We start from the raw sequence: 21,060 nt of genomic DNA on the forward strand, positions 1-21,060 counted from the left end.
TGTATATTCTAGAATAATGATGTGGTTACTTTGATTTTTTTTGGATTAGTGTGAAAAGTCTGTACTGTTGTTTACAGAGATTGCTGAGGGGGTTGGTCTTTCTTCATATAGTCAAAACTTATGTCAGAAATGTGTTTGACCAAAGTTTGAATTTGACCTTGTCTCAGCTCTTCACTGTTACAAGGTGGGAGGAAAAGAGGTTGGAATAATTTAAAGATAAAATCCAGGTTAGGCATCTGTTTCCAGAACTAAGGTGATCCCATACTTACTAGTTTGCTTGAACTAGCATGTGTAGAGCCAAGCTGCAGTCATGGCATTGCTTATCCACAGCTAGAGAATTCCCTAAGTAGAAGAGCAGTTCACAGTTCTCCATTTGAAAACTCAATAGCAAGCTTTAAACTCAAGTCACTAGAGTATTATTTTAGGAATCATAGAATCATTAAGGTTGGAAAAGACCGTGAAGATCATCTGGTCCAACCACCCCCCTACCACCAATGTCACCCACTAAGCCATGTCCCTAAGCACCACATCCAGCCTTCCCTTAAACACCCCCAGGGATGGTGACACCACCACTTCCCAGGGCAACCCGTTCCAATGCCTGACTGCTCTTTCTGAGAAGAAATGTCTGCTAATTTCCAACCTGAACCTCCCCTGGCACAACTTGAGGCCATTCCCTCTAGTCCTATCACTAGTTATCTGTGAGAAGAGGCCGACCCCAAGCTCCCCCCACCTTCCTTTCAGGTAGTTGTAGAGAGCAATGAGGTCTCCCCTGAGCCTCCTCTTCTCTAGACTAAACAACCCCCGTTCCCTCAGCCGCTCCTCACAGGACTTGTGTTCCAGGCCCTTCACCAGCTTCGTTGCCCTTCTCTGGGCACGCTCCAGGGCCTCGATGTCCTTCTTGTAGTGAGGGGCCCAAAGCTGAACACAGTACTCGAGGTGTGGCCTCACCAGAGCTGAGTACAGGGGGACGATCACCTCCCTGGCCCTGCTGGCCACACCATTCCTGATACAAGCCAGGATGCCTTGGCCTTTTAACCACCTGGGCACACTGCCGGCTCATGTTCTCAAGAATTTAATTCCTAGGAGTTGTAATGGTAAAACTGGAGTAAATTTGTAATTTTTTTTTCCTTTGCTTAGAAAATTTAGAATTAATTTGGTATGCTTCTGATGTAAATCTCTCATTTTATGTTTTTTTTTTATGGCTAATTAAATTTCCTTCTTAATTCACTATGAAAATGCTGCAAGGTGAAAAACATTTTACTTTTATTTATTTTTTCTTTCTGCTCACTATTAAAATAAAGGCAAGAAAAATATTGAAGTAGTGATTGTTTCAAACTCAGTGAAAGCCACATAAAATAAAAGACTGAAGATTCACAAGAAAACGATTTTAGGTTTTAGCACTGCTGCTGGTGTCTCATTTTAGAGCACTGATTCTCTTTTAAGACTTTTCAGGCCATTGAGTTGTGAATGATTCCATCTCCAAAGTGTATGTAGAAGCTCTCGGTATCGAGTTACTTTATGTCGAGGTGAATGATTCCCTTGTGTGACCACGCCATGGTCAATTTGTCATTTTCCCTGCCCACACTATTTTGTTTTGTAACGAGTGAACATCTGGTGCAAAGAAAATTCTTCTTTTTTATGATTTATTCAGGAAAACATAAATTAGAGTGGTTGACCTTAAAATAATCATTATATGGGCATATGGTCTTTATCAAACTATTTAATGTAGTGTTTATCTTGTGAATTGTAAAAAGATTTTAAAGTACATCCAACTCCAAAGATTTTTAACATCTATAACTCCTATACAACTGAGTGTGCAGTGGTTGCAGCGTGTAAGCAGATCATCTTCTTTGGATCACTTCTGTCTAAACCCGTACCTGTAGAAAAGATTCCTTATGAGACTCCCCTTGCCTCCCCTCCCCTTATTCCTCCTTCTTTCCTTCTTTTTATTTAAGGAGCTGAAATGGTTTCCACAGTTCATTCTGGTTCATTCAAAAGTAGGCAAAGCAGGTGGCTACCTATCCTATTGAAAATTTAAAGCCAGGTAATGCAAAACAAAGTATCTTCCCTCTCCACCATCATTTCACCGCCAAAATGCCCAAATGATCTTCTGTTAAAATTGTCATTTGACAAGAATAGTGAGTCAAATCTTTAGCTTTTTTACTTTTTGTTTGTTTGTTTATTTAGAAAATTAATTGGAATGCAGAGCAAAAATCAGGTCTCCTTACAGAAAGGAATCTAAAGCAAACACTACTTAATATACTCACAACTCTCTAGGAGAGTGCCATTTTAACAGACGTATATTTATATATTAAGGTATAAGATAAACTGCAGGGGAGCAGTTTAAAATTTCATACTCTTTTCTGATACCTGCATATTAACTGGGTACCTCTACTTGTCATCACTACTGCCATTTCAAAGCAGACATTTTTGGTCTTTTTTGTGTTTTAAACAAGACCAAAACATTTTCTTTCACTGGCTTGTTGCTGAAGAATAAAGATACGTATTTCTAATGTTCAAGGATTGTAATTCTTGTTATTCTTTGCAGTAGTTCTTACTGCAAGCTGAATCATTTCCATCTTCTATTTAGTTTTTACCTGTTTCAAATATTTGTATTCTGTTAGTTGGTTTAATTTAATTTAAATTTCATCTTGAGTGGAAAATTCAGTAGTGGGATTACTTCTGCCACTGACCATGTTTGATTCAAGCAGTTTTTAACATATGGTATGTGCTACATAGACAAAATGAGGTATAGTTCTGCCTGAGGTGGATGGCAGCTGGTGAATTTAACAGCTCTATACCAGATTACTCATCATGTTTGGATTTGATGCTAGGTATAAATGTGTTGCCTGTTTCTGAAATAGATGTTCTCTTATTTATAACCTTTTGAAATGATTTGCGACAGGATTTACAACAGATGGGTTTAGGAAACAAGATATTTATTCATCTTTATCCCTATTTCTACTGTTATTTAACTTGTTGGATGGATCTTCCAGATGAGGAAGTTTATATTTTCTCACTTTGGCATTCTGCTGTATTTCTTACAGCAACTGTGCAGAAGAATAGCTATAAAAAGTATTCCAAAAGTTAAGAGGAGCCCAAAAGTTTCATATAATCCTGCCTAAAAGTAACAATGGCTTGCTTTTCCAATTGCTATATTGCTCTGAGATATAGACTTAAAGTTGAGTTCAAATATAAGATCTGTGGAGATCTATGTCTAATGCTTCAGTTACCTTTTTGCTAATCATCAAAAAGGTCATTGAGGTGGCAAAGTACTGTTTTCAATTTATTTTCAGCTATGTTTCAACTAGGTCAAAATACAGGTTTTTTGCATTTCAGTTGCCTTGTAGTTTACCTGATTGTTTACTTAATTAATTGTCATATGATATGACTCGTCTTCTGAGAAAGAATTGCCATTCAGCAAATATCCAAATAATTTTGCCACCTGAATAGAAATTATCTGGAATTAACTAAAGAAGTAAAGGGAGACCAATCAGGTTGCAATAACCTTACTTCCCTACCATGTTGGAGAATAGAGAAACAGATAAGACATCTGCCGTGAATTTTCTAAATTTCATACTAATTGAATACAGCCTATTCATACTTAAGTGAAATGTGACTATATGATGCATTTCACTCTGTTCTGGGAAGTTTTCATGTCATAAATCAACCTGGCATGGGTTAATGGTCTATTAAGAGTGGTGTAGCATGAAACAATATAGAAAGGTTTGTATATTTAAACAAGGTTGCATTTGTTTGTGGCTGGAAATCACATTGTTTAGATGATAGCTGACAGAGTTCTCTCTTTATCCTTTTCCATTTCATTCTGACTCTTGCGGGAAAGTCTATATAGTATGAATACTTTTATTTTTAGTGTATTTATGAAACTATCACCTTCACTTGAGACACTGAGGGTTTATAAAACTATATCAGCAGTGGTAATTGGTGTGTGACAGAAGAGATGAGATCATGCTTGGCACTGCTGTGCCATCTTTCAGTGGCAGAAATCTAATATCTGTATCAAAGTGCAGTATTTTGCCTGCCTGCCTGTTGCTATCACATATAGAAATTTTCGGAAGAGGGTAAAGACACCAGAAGACATTAAGCTTTTTGCATTTTCTTCTTCCCTAACTGAAAGAATTCATTCTTTTTATTTATCATTAGGCAAATCCTTTATATTAAGGAGAAAAGCTTGGTGCTGAGTGAAAGAAATAAAAATACAGAGCTGATTTGTTCTGACACTTAGTAGCCCTTGAAAGACCACTCTAAAAATCCAAGAGTCTTTAGCATTTGTACTTTGGCAAAATTCCAATAGCTGAACTTACACTTGAATTTCCATGATGATTTAAGATACCATAGAAATACGTTTGTGATGTATGGGCCACAATGGCTCTGCAAATAGGGACAGAGCACATTAACCACCAGGCATTTATTAGGGCTGGTCCACAAAACTCTGGCTCCATTTTCAACTGCTCCAAGTCTTTTGGGTATGCCAGAGAGCAGTCAAAACAGAAATATACAAGTTCTGACAGAGGATTCTTCTTCAAGGATAAACATGAAAGATGGCTGCCTACCTGAAGTTTTAGTAAGTCATACTGTTATGTACTGGGCTCATTCCACTACATTACCAAGAATGTGCCTGCACTCATACTGTTTCTCCTACAGAAAAGTCGGGTATAGCAAGTGCAGGAAGTGATAAAAGGGCCTATTTAGTTAGTTAGTTAGTTTACTGCTGAACTCTAGCTTGGGAAAGTTTTGAGAGGTTTAATGTGTAAATTTCCTGAGTCCATTATGTATGCTCAAATGAGTAGGAATTGTTTTCTTGTTTCAGTGGATTCTGAATCTTCCTATATGTCTTTGAAGATTAGTGCATGAAAAATAGTCTTTTGATGTGTTGCTCCTTTCCTGTTTTTAAAAGGAGAAATTAGTAACTTTTCTTTTAAGAAGAGTGTGGAAATCAATACAGTAATCCATCCACTTTTCTCTTTGCCTTCTTTACTCAATTGCTGCTTGCTTGTACAACTGAGTTATTACGATTTGGATAAGTCCTCGATATTATTCAACAGCAAAACTACTTATGTCCCATTCCTTGAATGTTACCATTGTCAATCAGCATAAATAATCTCCTTTCTTCCTCACTCCTTTTCCTCTCTTCTCTTTACAGTGGCCCAAATTGAGCAGAAAATCTCCTCAGTCTTTCCTTATTCTCAAGGGTAAATGAACCAGGAACTTGTCATCTTTCTCACTATAGCTGTAGCCTATTAGCCCAACATACCCAGGCTTTACTTCTCTTTTCACCACCTTGGCTCTTCTATTCAGTGTGTGAATTCATGTTTTTTTGAAGCAGATAACCAAATTACTCTTGTTATTTTGATGGAATCCTACTAAATCAGCAAGAGGTATGCTTTCCTTTTTTAAATGCATTACGAGCAAACCCTTCTGCTATCTCCCATGAAAAAAAGGATCATAGCAGATTGCATGTGTTTTTGTTGGCATAATTTGCTTTGTTTGCTGAATTCACAGAAGGTAAAGGGAAAGTACATGCCATCATGTGATGTTACCGTTTACATTAGCAAGTGGACTAAAGTATTACAAATGTAGGAGAGCACTTCTTTTCTATCTGATCTAAACAAAAGGCATATCCTGAATCTCAGGCACTTAAGGAGAAATAAAAAAAAAAAAGATAATAATAATAATAATAAAAAAAAACAAACACATGAAAGAATTGTCTAGAATAGAGAAAAGTCCTGATTAATGCAAGGTATTGAGCAGCCAGAGTCAGTGCCACCTCTCTTTATATGTATCAAAGATAAATGAAGGATTTTTCCAGAAGGGATTTTCCAGGAGCATCTGTAAGGTTTGAGTACCACATAGAAGAGATGATTGGACAAGATATAATAAAGCAGAGATTCAAATTCTGTCAGGCTACAGTCCAATGTTGAGATGAAATTCAGACCAGATATTTAAACTTAATGTTTAAATATACCATAAAACAGAGGAGAGAGGTCAGGAAAGGTGCTGTTAATGAGTTCAGAGAACTGGAAATGGGGGTGGGGGGGAAAGGAGGTTTCTTTTTTCTCAACTATGTGGGAGACAGTTGTGGGTTGTGTTTTTTGTTTGTTTGTTTGCTTTTTGTTTGTTTGTTTTGTAAGTATTCTCATAATTTTGCTGTAATGAAATTAGTTGTAGGCAATAGGGAAGAACAAGTAATAGGCAGTATTTTTTTTCTTTGTGTTTAAACTTTTCTTATAACAATAAATGCAGATTTGGCAGTTATCTTAATTGAAATTGACAGGGAAACTGAATATAAACCAAACCTATTTGTTTTGTTTGTTTGTTTGTTTGTTTTTCGTTATTGTTTATCTCACATCTCTTTTTTTCACCACACAGATTTATCCCACTTCTTTCTTTTAGGTCATCCAGGGATAAAAGAGAGATTTTACATGTCAAAATATATAAGGCAGCTAGCTGTTTTTATTTATTGATTCTCTAAGACTTCTTTCACCTCTTTCAAAGAAAAAAAAAAAAGCTTGTGCTTCCATGCTCTCAGAGATTATCTGCTTCAGTGTTTCAGAAAAACTGAAAGATAAAAATGTCGTTATAAGTGAAATTCAGATTAGAACAATTAGTCCAAGTATGAAAGATGGTTTAACATTCTTAGTGAATCTGAAACCAGAAAACAAGCAAACAGTCAATCAAACAAACAAACAAATAAAAGCAACCAACCAAACAAAAACACTACCACTAACAAAAGGGAATTTCTCATTTTCCATGAGACAGCACCAGTGTGAAGTACACTTATGCCAGAGCTGGTCCTGATGATGATCTTTTGGAGGTAGCTTCCCTCTGCCCTCTACTTCTGTTCCACTGTAGCTTGATACCTCTTCCCCAGTGCTTCCTTTGCATTCAACTTGCTGAAAGTTCTCCCCACTTGCCCACTTTGTTTTTAATTTTGTATATTTGATTTATCAAATATACAAAATGAGAATTAATTTTGAAGTATTGTCAATGTTAAAGATAGTATCTAAGCTATGGATTATAGGTGTTCTAAGGATAGGTTCTATGAAGTGGCTTTTCAGACGAAACCAAACCAAGCACCTGCTTTGCCACCTCCACTTGTGTCATTTTAAAATAATATCACAGATCTAGTGAGGGGCTTCATGAATCACTTGTTATCCTTTACAACCTACCCATTCCTCATTTTTACTGACAAAAGCATCCACCTGAAGAATAAATCATAGAAGAAAGCAAACAATCCAAATAAAACAGAGGAGAAGAGAGGAGAGGAGATCCATGCACTTGTCTCAAAGTCCAACTTCACTCCTACAGACTAGGGTTTGCCGCTGTAGTTTGCTGTGCTAACATGATACTCATGGCAGAGAAGAGAAGGAAATCAATTTCCCAGGCAAATCAGCAGTAACTAGCATGATGAAAATTTACTTCCTTCCCTGTCTATGAATGCACCTGATCATTAGAGCACAGCATAAGATTAAGTCTTTTCACCATAAAGAAAATGACCATCCTAAACTTCCATTGGTTTATCCCTAATAAGAAATATCTGAATTAGTAGTAGGCCTAAGTTGTCATCCTTTCAAGTTCCTCTTATGGCTTCTGTGTAGAGGCTACATCTTTGATTTGTTGTTGGTCATAATTAATAGTTCACAAATAACTTTGTTTCCTAAGAACCACATGTTATGGTCTGTGCCTGTTAACAAGATGTGAACTTCAGAGAAAAGAACTGCTGTTTCAGCTCAGGCTTACAGTGTATGAGATTGGTAATCTTTTCTGTTTTCCTCTATTTATTTCATCAGCAACAGTATAATATCAAACCATGTTTCACAATGCATAAACTTTCTTTTCTGTCTCTCAAGAACTCCTGTACTTCCTTCAACTATCTTCTAGCCCAGTATCACTGGAACCAGCAAAGCAATCCTACAAATAAGTAGTCATACTCCATGGATAATGTCAAGGGTTATATCCTTTTTGAAAATAATACTTCAGCTGGAACACACTTCTATCCTTCACGTAAACATCTTAGAGGCAATTCTTGATCTGTATTTGGTAAGACTGGAACTGAGCTTTATGCCTTAAAATGTGAACATGTATTGAAGACCAGCTTGTGTCCACATGAATATTGTCGCTTCAATGGCACATTGAGATACCCAGTTTCAAGTCTTAGAGGGTTTTATAAGGAAGGTAGAGATGTTGCTGGGATTCCAGAACCTGGAAGACCATTTGGGGAAGACTCCATCATGTTAACTGACTCTCTTACTTTCAAGCTAGGCAACTGAGTATTGTACCAACTATCATTTTGATTGCTCAGAAGATAATTATGAAACTGCTGCAAGTGTACGATAAAAAAAAAAAAAAAAAAAAAAAACTGCAGATGGGAATTTTAGGTTGGTTTACTGTCTCTTCCATGCTGGAAGCAGAGCTAAGACTTACAGAATCCGGGTTCTTTACCAAACTATGTTTTTCTGCCTGTTCTTCAAAGCTTTTTCCTCCATCAGGAAGAGGGATGAATGTTGCCTAGAAGGCTTACAGGTTAACGTCTTTCCCCCTACCCTCTTTGAACCAGTCACAGAAATATGTTTACAGATAATAGGCAATTCCAGGTTATAATGAAATACTCATCTTTATCACTTAGCTTGCATAAGTAATCTTCATGACAAATTTCATTTGCAGTTGATTATCAACTGAAATTATTTGCAGTTAAAGGTTATCAAATCTGTAATTTAAGCCCTATAAAATCTGTTGCTTTTTTTTTTTTTTTAAATATATTATTTTTTCAGTGAGTCTGATCCAAAGACCATGTAAGCCAACAGGAGAATTTCTGCCAGCTTCAACGAGCTTTGAATAAAGTCTCATATTCCGTGATATCTGAGGATGTTTTATTTAAGTATTTGTAATTAAAAGATCACTAAAGTTTTCATTATCTGAAAATTGTCTGGATTATATAAAATTAGTTTGATCTCATAGTGGGGCTTCCTTAGTTAATTGAAGGTGTTAGGAAAAACAAAAACATGAGAACAAAAATCCCACTGATATTACTTGCTGTGGTTACAGTGCCATTTCTGCTTGTGGTAGTGATACTGGACTAAAACTTGGTACAATATCTACTTTTAATTAAAGTCACAGCAACATAACATGCACCCCAGTGCACCTGGACTGGAAGAGCTGATCCAAGCAAGTTATGATAATAGAATTCCCGCAGGATCATTGTGTTCAGCGTGAACCACAAATCACAAGATCAGCTTAGAAAACTGTCACTGGAAGAAAATGTTGCTTGTATTTCATATGGGATTACAGTGTTTTTTACTGTAAAATCACATTTTTCTGTGGTAATTTTCCTCTCATCTTCTGAGTAATCTTCTACAACATTTCTTATCAGGTGACTGGAGTTCACGTATGAGGGATAAACTCACTGTCTTGGTCAAGCTTTTCTACATTAGCATTTTTGTCAGCTCCTGGTGACTCAGCATAACCTTTAGTACTCAGAGACACTCCTGGGAAAGAAATTAATGCAATCCATCACAACATATTAGAGATCTTACTAACTATTAGGATTGGAAAAGAATTGAGAAATCCCTTTGAAATATTTTGCAATATTAATTCCATCTTTTTTTTTTTTGTACAACTGTTTAACATTTAAACAGAGGATACCATCATATGCATTTATTACTAGAAAAAGAGATCCATCTAGTGATGCACAATGTGACATCTAGAAAGAGTGCAACAGAATGCACTGTTACCATTTTGAACAACTAATGCTTAACTACTGCTCATGCTTTTCTATTTTCATTCTTGCAGTAGAATACTGTTCTGTGCTGTAAAAACAGTTCTGAACATGATGTGATTAACCTTAAGGTCTCCCCATCCCCTCGTCTCAAAGCCCACCTCATACATGGCCTATGCTTTCTATTCATGTTCAACCATCTGATTTCCATATCATCCCGCTTACCCTCACCAGCCGCTATTAGCATAACAGAGCTCTAGTGTGACATTGATTGAAGCAAGCGCTTGCTGAATGCCACATCAAAGCATAATTTGCCAGAAATCAAATCTAATTTACTGTGTACTATTTAAATTTCTCAAAAAAAAAAAAAATCAATAGAAGTGCACTAGGTCTGTAATCTTAATTGTTCTTTTTTTTTTTTTATTTCATATTTTTGTCTGTTGCCCTGGAATTCAAGCAATACATTTCCTTTTAGAGCCATTGTCTTTGATTTTCAAATGTCACCCAAGCAAGAGATTTTCTACTCTGTTTATTCCAATGCAGCTAATGTTACATCTGAAACAATAAAGGGTAATAGTTTGATAGGCACAACACTCAGTTTGCAGCTGCATAACAGTTTTTTCAGCAGATTCTTCTAATCATTTTAATGTTTAGACTGAAATAAGTATTAACGTAGCTCATAGCTCTTTAACAGCTGAAGCATATCTAGCCTGCTGTTATTTCTCTAACTGTACCTTTTCAAACTGTTTTTAAAATTCAAGAAACCTACTTTGAGAGAAGCAATAATGACTTCAATAAGGTTTTGTCCAATGTTCTACTGATGTTGAATTTTGAGCAAGTCATGTTCTTAGTCAACCTTTCCGCAAAATAGGAGTAATAATATTTACCTTACAAACAGCATTTATGCATGCAGATAATGAGTTCTTTTTTTTTTTTTTTTTTAGGAAAATTGAAAAAGAAAGTCAAAAAAACCTTGCTGTCTCTGAACAGGGTCACATTGCATTCTCTGGGGATAATGGCAGTCTTACTGCTTTGGTAGTTATACTTGACCAACATTTCTCCTGCAAGTATTAGCTGTTACTTTCAGTTGTCAATTCTCATTAGTCAAGTGGAATTTGATAGATAAAACTGATATGGTGAAAACATTGTTTAAATGCTATAAAACAAGTCATTTTTATCTGTCTGTAAACAGAATTCTAGCTGAGTATGACAACAAATTGGTGAAAAACAGTTTCTTTCATTATAGAAGAACTTATTTGAATACATAAAAATGTATGCAAGGTTTTATTTTTTAAAAAATGAGGTTTTTCGTGTTCTTTAAGAGTATACTATTAAATAGTTTGGCTGGTGGGATTGGTTTTATGTTCTAATTAATGCAGTGACCAATAAAAGCTAGCTCCCCTTGAGATTATCGGGTTATATTTAGATTAAAGCTCTAGTTCATTTATTTATTTTTGTAGTGAATTTCTATTAATTATGGATGCAGAATAATACTAGAAAACAGATCTGTGCATAACCATATACTGTGGTTTACTGGTGCCTTCAGAAAGTATAAACTTGTAGCTCTGATGCCACAGATCTCCTGTTCATCTAGAATGGTGAATGCTGGGGAGGATTTGGTGTGTGGCAGGGAGAGAAGAGAGCAACAAGGTAAATCTACACCAATTGGATTATCTGGACTGAGTCACCGTATAAATTCCTGCTTTTTTTCCCTGTCTCTTTTTGCAAAATAAAGGATTGTTTTTCTGCTCATAGAAAAGTGAGGAATGTTCAAAGTTAGGGTTAGGTCAAATTATAGGTAGAAATTGGGCGGTTTATATCTCATACCTGAATTTGGTCCTTGCTACAGCAACAAGTACTTTCCTATTATATCTACTCAGAGCTTTGAATTACTGACTTGCAGTACAGCCTTGTGTGTGAGAATGTTTCAGGTGAACCCTTAAACTTATCTACCTGCGTTTATTTGGTTATGTGTTTTGAAAGATAAGCTCACGGAAATGCCGTACCTTTCTTCCTTCTGTTGAGCTGGGAGAACCATCTTTATAACATGCCCCCAGTGTACTAAGCATGCCTAAAAAGCGATCTTAGGTATCGATCATGCTTAGGCATGATCTGTGGGATGGACTCCTGACACCGTGTTTTTAGCCTCACAATAGAAAGACTATGGTCTGGAGGCCACCTATAATGTAGCACAGACATAGGACTCATGCATAGTTCCTGTTGAATGCATATGTAACACCTGAAGAGGTTAGAGGTTTTCTGCTCTCTGCTCTGCCTGAGGTTGCTATTGATTCCATATTAATATCCTGAGCAGTGAACTTCTCTGGCTGAGCAGCAAGCACTGAAAAAATTGAGTGACCTTTATTAAATGGGTGGTCAGAACTGTAGAGACACCTTAATGCACAGTATGCCTACAGGAATGGAAGTTTCTAATTCACAACTAAAAGATCTTTCTCTCTTCCCATATGATTGAATGAATGAAAGCACATACTGTTTACCACATTAGTACTTTCCAACACCTGTAGGGATTGTATTACAGATCTGGTAGGTAAAGCAAGGTGAGTGAAAACCAAGGAACATGCTACAGTCCAGTGCTTTAGGAACAGGACAGGCTGAGTTCAGATCCTAGATTATGTATAGCAATACATAAGCACTTATAGATGCCTCAAAAGATATGAGTATAAATGGGCAGCAGCAGGGCACCTAGCCCTTCATCCCTGTGCTTTCAGAAGACTGATGCCTGCTGAGGCCCTGGAAAGAGTCAGACACTTGTCTCTCCTGAAAAGCCAAAACTTGTGCTCAGGAATATGAGACAGAAGGAAGATTCATCCTTCAGTGCTCACCCTCTGCCCTCTAAATCAACAGTGATGCATGTTTATTAAGTGCTTTACAGTTCTTGTTTTAAGAGTACATTATACTAGTGCTATTTGACTTGTGATCTTTAGAATCCATGAGAAGTACAAAGCGTATTTCAAAAAGATCAGATCTGCATACATTTCTATGCTGTTAGCAGATCTGCATCTGTGCTGTCAGCAGGTGTAATCGGAAGCTGAGTCTTGATTGCTCTTCGTGCCTAATTAAATAGTTTGTAATTATAATGGTGAAAATATGGTTTTCTAAAACACTTAAATTCTGTTTACCTAAAAGCTTAGTAGTTCCTAAACCATCACACTCCACAACCACCAGAGCAATAGTGGAATGAGGAGAAAAAATCACTTTTTTTTTTTTTTTAATTTTACCTCCTTCTTCAGCCTGTCCCAAAAGTCAGCTAGTCTTTTGCTAAGAACAAGTGGGGATGCTGATTATATTTTTAAAATATGCCAAACAGTATAAATACAATTCCATTGAATTCCAATGTTGAATCAAGACTGAAGGATTTGCATATCATGCGTAGAAAATTTATCACATCATGCTCAGCATTGATGCTGAAGTTTTTTTTTGTCTCATCTTCTGCCACTGCTTCTTCCCCACTTTCCTTCTGCACATTACCAGCTTTTTTCTCCCTTTGTGCTCACACCAAGCATTGACTTACTGTTCTACATCAACACTCCTGGACAAGTTAAACTACACCTCTCCTTTTGAAATTGTTCAATTCTGAATGTTGTTAATGCTGTCTACTTGAACACAAAGCCAGTCCTGAATCTTTTCTTGTTTAAACTCCAATTTCTCCTTTTCTTCTTCTCCTTTCCTCTTCCTGACCTCCTGGAATACCAGTTCCTTCTTACTCGCTGCTCTCTGCAGCCCACTAACTTTTCAACTCTTCAATTCTTGCTTCTTTCTTTTCTTTACATAAGCCAAAATCTGGATCTCCCAAGTCTGTGATGTTTCATCAAACCTCCTTTTCACAGCAAGTCTTTCCACCCACTCCCTTCTTAACCACATTGCCCCTAAGAGAAGTCAAGGGAACTCTTGAACTTGTCCCTCTGCTGTCCTCTAGACCTTCCTCTCCTTTCTCGATTGTTATTGAAAGTCTAGATAGTCAGACTGAAACAAGCAGTCTGTATACCCTGATTTACCCTGTGCAACACGTGATAGCTCCAGCAGAATGATAAGCTCTGTGTAGTGTAGAGTGTATGAGAGTGCTGGTACCTGTGCAGATGAAAGGTAGAATATCTTTAGGCAGAAGGTAGAAACCAGCATCATAAACACTGGACTGTTGCTCCTTAGCATTTATTGTCATCTGAGTTTATGCTAATGTGTATAATGTTTTTGTTGTTGTTGTTGTTGTTGTTTGCTTGTTTGTTTTTTAGCAACTGGGTATATTAATTCTGTCTAATTAGTATATCTGGTGTTATGTCTTCTGGCATAAAACAAATCTCCATAATGTTGTCTTTTTCCTTCGATATTCCTCATCTCCCCCTTGCAAAATATCCTAAATTTACACCATGTTTTTTCTTACATTGTAGCTCCTCCACAGTTTGTGGTGAGACCACGAGATCAGATTGTAGCCCAGGGTCGAACAGTGACTTTTCCTTGTGAAACGAAAGGAAATCCCCAACCAGCTGTTTTTTGGCAAAAAGAAGGAAGCCAGGTAAGTTATAAGCACCCTATAAGTGTTTCAAGCCTTTCTAAATGGTCGTACATCTTGATTTTTAAAGAAAGACATATTAATTTTCATTCTTCTAATCTTTTGCAAGAATTTGTTTTTTAAAAAGTCACTATCCTCTACCAACGTCTTGTTGCTGTTTTTTTGTTTGTTTGTTTTTACTATTAACATTGTAAAGAACACAAAGTCCATCTAAGTTGCTGAAACTTGTGCTAGCTGCTGTATAAAAGTGTAAAAAGCAACAGTATATACCTTAAATGCATCATTCTAAAACACCCAACAAACAGGTGGGTGAGACAAACACAGTAGATAAAAAAGCTATGGCTCAATTTTTAACTAATCAGAGTCAGTAATTACAATTCATAACCTGTCTAGACATGATCAAGTGGATATATATCTAGCAAACTGATTTGCATTGGCATATTCTCACAGTGCATACAGATATAGGTTTTGAACACTCAGCTGCTTTCTTCAGTAGAATTATCTCGGGAAATTTCTGAATCTGTTTTTGGAAATATTTCCCTGAATCCTTACTGTCATCTTGTGAAAGCAAAATTTCTGATGTAGCCAATAATGTTGCCATCAGCTAATACTGCCTGTTTGAATGCCTTGCCATATTTTTTTTTTTTTTTGCTGCTTTTGCAACATTGGTACCATGTTACAACAGAAGTAAAGCATCTTTGCTTTCAACTGCAGTTCCTGTGAGCATGTTAACTTTGGACATTGTAAACTACATGCCAAATTCTGCTTTGTACCTGAAGAAAGATAAAAAGGGACAAATGAATGTCCAAGGACAGTGCCTTCTGCAGCTTTGGGATGAAACTTGTCTGGCCTGCATCTGTTTATGTAGCTACACTGTGTGTCCTTGTCCCTTGGCTAAATTGGTTTTTTTTAGAGCACTGTGCTACTTTTTCCCCATACAGTGATATATGAATTAACTCAAGTATCCACATTGTGCTGTGTAATGCAGATGTGCCTGTAATCTGGAGGCACTGTGTAACAGCTCAAAGTGTGAGAAAAGAACTGAACCACAGATCTCCCAGTCTGCCCCACCTGCTGCTGTTTCATCATCTTACCAGGTCAGATAGCTGACTAAAACGACAAGACCAAGGTTGACAGCATTTGGTGCTAGGTTGTAACTTACAAAGATACAACACTATTACTTTATGTGTGTAAGCTCATATGAGTGTAAGCTTAGTCTTCTATGAAATGTACTTCTTTCAGTATATTAATTAGAGAACTTAAGATCTAGTCTCCATGGGTCATGTGGGATCAAGCTTCTGGAAGAGCACAGTATTTTGTGTCTCCATAAGGTGAACATTGTTCCAAGGGGAAAGTAAAATAGCATCTTGAAATTAAAGTAGGAGGTACTGATGTGCTTGCAAACATTTCCAAAACCTGCCTTGTAGAGCATTTTAATAACATGGTAATGTTTATGTAAAGTGAGCTTATAGTGTCACACTCGAATCTAATAAAGTGGACATCCGTCATGTTGTAATAAAGAGAAGAGCTTCTAATTAAAGTAGGACATCATTTGCAGGATTAAAGTCATTTAGCGTAATTGAAAAGTGTTAATACTCTATTTTATCCTCTTCCATTGGTATCACTTCAAGGGTAAAAACATTTTAAGGTGAAAATGCATCTTGTGTCTTTAATTGAATGTTATTACCTACCGATTGTACCATGTTGAAACTGTTTAATTACAAACCAGGAAAATTAATTACCATATTGTGAACCAGATCCCTGAGGGTTAGAACATTCTTTTTTGGCAAATAAATGCAACATAAAAATTGATACCTACATGGTTTATTATCGAACCTTGAAACATAGCTCAATGTGATTCATTATACCCTTATGTTAATCTTAATTGAGCATCAGTGAAGTAACACAGGTTAGTGTTACCATCTCAACACAGAACTTGCTAGAATTTGCAATGAGATGCCCTAGAATAGGTGAGTTTCCACATACTGCATTTCTTCATTAAAACAGGGAAGACTGTGTTTTGGCCAAATTAAGCGCTATCCACTGAACTTGCTTTAATTTTCACGTTTGCAAGCCTGGCTACAAGTTGTTACCTGGATTTACAGTCTTACTTCTGCTTTTACTCAAGGAACCATTTGCAGCACCACTGTTAGTGTTCAAAGTAATGTTAAGTAGTCATGTTAGCCCACTCCAACAATTGTAGGGCATTTTTCATTCTGAATCTATTTCTCAACCTTGTTTTACTGAGCACAACCAGCTGGAAGGGAGGGGAGCTGTTCCCTCCTGAGTAATTTCTTGTGCCAACTTGTGCATGAATGTCTGGTCCTTAGTACTTGGTAGCCTTTAACCAGGAGTCTAACATCCACCCACCAATGAAATACTCCAGGACAGGACATCTGTAATTTTTAAACTGTCTGGATTAAATTCATCCTTGAGATAAATCCAGAAGAAAGTGGTATTACATTACAACTTGCCGAGGCGACCGGCTCCGGGGCAGACGCGTGCTGCAGCGGAGCGCGGGATCGGGACAGGCAGGGCTATTTTTCGGGCATCGAGCCTACGTGAGGGAGCCGCCAGGCACCGGCAGCCCTCGTGAGGGAGGCTGACGAGGCGTAGGCGGAGCCAGCAGCGTCAGCGACAGCTCCTCCCCCCGGCCGTTCAAAGGCAGCCCTTAGGGAGCGCGGCGACCAGGAGCGCGGTGACCAGGGCCGGCAAACAGGGAGTGACGCGGGGGGAGTGACGCGGCAGTTAGCGAGGCAGTGAGCGCGGGCAGGAAGGGCGGAGCGCTCACACCCGCCCGTAGGGACAACTCCTCCAACGGCACTCTCCCGTCAGCTGGGCTGCGATGGTCTCCACCAGGCACGGTGCTTTCTCTAGGAAGTCAGTACACACCCAGACCGACTGCCCGCCCAAACGTGCGGCAGTTCAGGTCTCCGGGTGCGGGGAGTGTCTGAGCCTCTTGCTGCCATCGGCGGGAGGCAGAGAGACTGCTTGCGTGAGGTGCGGAGGGGAACGGAGGGCCCTATTTGTTGGCCTGACCCCACACATAGGGAAGTGTGCTGCCTCCCTGGGGCCAGGGTCAGAGACGTTACCAGGAAGCTTCCAAACCTGGTTCGCCCCTCTGACTATTACCCGCTTTTGATAGTCCAGGCTGGCAGTGACGATGTTGAAAAGAGAAGCCTCAAGGCTATCAAACAGGACTATAGGGGGCTGGGACGATTGGTGGAGGGAGCGGGAGTGCAGGTGGTTTTTCGTCTATCCCTGCGGGGGAAGGGAGAGGCACGGAGAGGACACGGAAAGCTCACGTGGTTAATAGGTGGCTCAGAGGCTGGTGCCAGCACAGAAATTTTGGGTTTTTTCACCATGGGGAGCTTTACTCGGCACCCGGCCTGATGGCCCCAGACGGGTCCCTATCTCCAAGGGGAAAACGGATCCTAGGCCAGGAGCTGGCGGGGCTCATAGAGAGCGCTTTAAACTAGGTAAGAAGGGGGACGGGGCTCAAACAAGGCTTGTTGGAGCTGTGCTGGGGGAAACAATGGCTAGGCCGGGGAAGAAGGTGATGGCCCAGCTGAAGTGCATCTACACTAACGCACGCAGCATGGGTAACAAACAGGAGGAGCTGGAAGCCATTGTGCAGCAGGCAGGCTACGACTTGGTTGCCATCACGGAGATGTGGTGGGACCGCTCCCACGACTGGAGTGCTGCAATGCCTGGCTATCGGCTCTTCAGGAGGGACAGGCAGCACAGAGGGGGTGGTGGCGTGGCTCTCTACATTAGAGAATCTTTTGATGTTGTGGAACTCCAGTCTGGGAATGATAAGGTTGAATCCCTGTGGGTTAGGATCCGCGGGAAGGCCGGCAAGGCTAGCATCCTGGTCGGGGTCTGTTATAGACCGCCGAACCAGGATGAGGAGACGGATGAGGAGTTTTATAGGCAACTGACAGAAGTTGCAAAATCGTCGGCGCTTGTCCTCGTGGGGGACTTCAACTTCCCGGACATATCCTGGAAACACAACACGTCACAGAGAAAGCAGTCTAGGAGGTTTCTGGAGAGCGTGGGAGATAGCTTCCTGACGCAGCTGGTCAGTGAGCCTACCAGGGGTGGTGCCCCGCTAGACCTTCTCTTCACAAACAGAGAAGGACTGGTGGGAGATGTGGTGGTCGGAAGCTGTCTTGGGCAGAGTGACCACGAAATGGTAGAGTTCTCTATTCTTGGCGAGGCCAGGAAAGGGACCAGTGAAACTGCTGTATTGGACTTCCGGAGGGCTGACTTTGAGCTGCTCAGGACGCTGGTTGGCCGAGTCCCTTGGGAGGCGGTTCTGAAGGGCAGAGGAGTCCAGGAAGGCTGGGCGCTCCTCAAGAAGGAAATCGTGATGGCACAGGAGCGGTCCGTCCTGACGTGCCCAAAGACGAGCCGGCGTGGAAGAAGACTGGCCTGGCTCAACAGAGTTGCGGCTTGTGCTTAGCAGAAAAAAGAGGGTTTATAATCTTTGGAAAAAAAGGGCGGGCCACTGAGGAGGACTACAAGGATGTAGCGAGGCTGTGCAGGGAGAAAATTAGAAAGGCCAAAGCTCATCTGGAGCTCAACCTGGCTACTGCCGTTAAAGACAACAAAAAATCCTTTTACAAATATATCAACGCGAAATGGAGGACTAAGGAGAATCTCCATCCTTTACTGGATGCGAGGGGAAACCTAGTTACTAAGGATGAGGAAAAGGCTGAGGTGCTTAATGCCGCCTTTGCCTCAGTCTTTAGCGGCAATACCGGTTGTTCTCTGGATACCCGGTGCCCTGAGCTGGTGGAAGGGGATGGGGAGCAGGATGTGGCCTTCACTATCCATGAGGAAATGGTTGGTGACCTGCTACGGAGCTTGGATGTGTGCAAGTCGATGGGGCCGGATGGGATGCACCCGAGGGTACTGAAAGAACTGGCGGAGGAGCTGGCCGAGCCGCTTTCCATCATTTATCGGCAGTCCTGGCTATCGGGGGAGGTCCCAGTTGACTGGCGGCTAGCCAATGTGACGCCCATCTATAAGAAGGGCCGGAGGGCAGACCCGGGGAACTATAGGCCTGTCAGTTTGACCTCAGTGCCAGGAAAGCTCATGGAGCAGATTATCTTGAGGGTCATCACGCGGCACTTGCAGGGCAAGCAGGCGATCAGGCCCAGTCAGCATGGGTTTATGAAAGGCAGGTCCTGCTTGACGAACCTGATCTCCTTCTATGACCAAGTGACGCGCTTGGTGGATGAGGGAAAGGCTGTGGATGTGGTTTACCTTGACCTTAGTAAGGCTTTTGACACCGTTCCCCACAACATTCTCCTCAAGAAACTGGCTGCTCGGCGCTTGGACTGGCGTATGCTTCGCTGGGTTAGAAACTGGCTGGATAGCCGGGCCCAGAGAGTTGTGGTGAATGGAGTCAAATCTGGTTGGAGGCCGGTCACTAGTGGTGTCCCCCAGGGCTCGGTACTGGGGCCGGTCCTCTTTAATATCTTTATCGATGATCTGGATGAGGGCGTCCAGTGCACCCTCAGTAAGTTTGCAGATGACACCAAGCTAAGTGCGTGTGTCGATCTGCTCGAGGGCAGGAAGGCTCTGCAGGAGGATCTGGATAGGCTGGAGCGATGGGCTGAGGTCAGCTGTATGAAGTTCAACAAGGCCAAGTGCCGGGTCCTGCACTTGGGGCGCAACAACCCCAAGCAGAGCTACAGGCTGGGAGATGAGTGGCTGGAAAGCTGCCTGGCCGAGAAGGACCTGGGAGTATTGGTTGATAGTTGGCTGAATATGAGCCAGCACTGTGCTCAGGTGGCCAAGAAGGCCAACAGCATCCTGGCTTGCATAAGAAGCAGTGTGGCCAGCAGGTCTAGGGAAGTGATTGTGCCCCTGTACTCAGCTCTGGTGAGGCCGCACCTTGAGTACTGTGTTCAGTTTTGGGCCCCTCGCTACAGGAAGGACATGGACGTGCTCGAGCGAGTCCAGAGAAGGGCGACCAAGCTGGTGAGGGGTCTGGAGAACAAGTCTTACGAGGAGCGGCTGAGGGAGCTGGGCTTGTTCAGCCTGGAGAAGAGGAGGCTCAGGGGCGACCTTATCGCTCTCTACAGTTACCTTAAAGGAGGCTGTAGAGAGGTGGGGGTTGGTCTGTTCTCCTACGTGCATGGTGACAGGACGAGGGGGAATGGGTGAAAGTTGCGACAGGGGAGTTTTAGGTTGGATGTTAGGAAGTACTTTTTTACCGAAAGGGTTATTAAGCATTGGAACGGGCTGCCCAGGGAGGTGGTGGAGTCACCATCCCTGGAGGTCTTTAAAAGACGTTTAGATGTAGAGCTTAGCGATATGGTTTAGTGGAGTACTTAGTGTTAGGTCGGAGGTTGGACTTGATGATCTTGAGGTCTCTTCCAACCTAGAAATCTGTGATACTGTGATACATCGGAGGTAACTTTTGTCCCACTGTTTGCAACCCAGCATGCAACCATTGTGCCCAGATGAGTAAACCAGCAGCTTATTAAAACCAGTGAAAATGTAAAAGCATTAAAATAGTGGACTGTACTGTAATGTAGGACAAATTATAATCCATAGTTACCTGGTCCTTGAAAGGAGGAGTCATGATCAGCTCCTACTGAAGTGTAAAATATTCTCTGGAAAAATTATTTAATACCCTACTCTATGCTTTTAGGTTTATTTTTAGCCCATATAGATTAGCTTAAAATTTAGTAGTGAGTCATTAATAGAAAACACAGTAGAGGTATACAAAGCCACAGTAAAGACTGAAAGCTTATCAGGGTATGGTAACAGGGTTTTGGGA

At 40.5% G+C, this 21,060-nt stretch overlaps 1 protein-coding gene across 35 annotated transcripts in view; it reads left to right on the forward strand.

Annotated features, from left to right (window-relative positions):
• ROBO2 (roundabout guidance receptor 2) overlaps positions 1-21,060 on the forward strand; it is a 931,286-nt gene that overhangs the window by 802,175 nt on the left and 108,051 nt on the right. For all 35 annotated transcript variants that reach the window (XM_080591484.1, XM_080591503.1, XM_080591502.1 and 32 more), the window contains one exon: positions 14,143-14,267. In XM_080591484.1, the coding sequence (XP_080447610.1) occupies positions 14,143-14,267 (125 nt within the window). The remainder of the gene's footprint in view (positions 1-14,142; positions 14,268-21,060) is intronic.

Source organism: Anser brachyrhynchus, assembly GCF_964034855.1.
Source record: "Anser brachyrhynchus genome assembly, chromosome: 1".
In the NCBI taxonomy this organism is placed as follows: Eukaryota; Metazoa; Chordata; class Aves; order Anseriformes; family Anatidae; genus Anser; species Anser brachyrhynchus.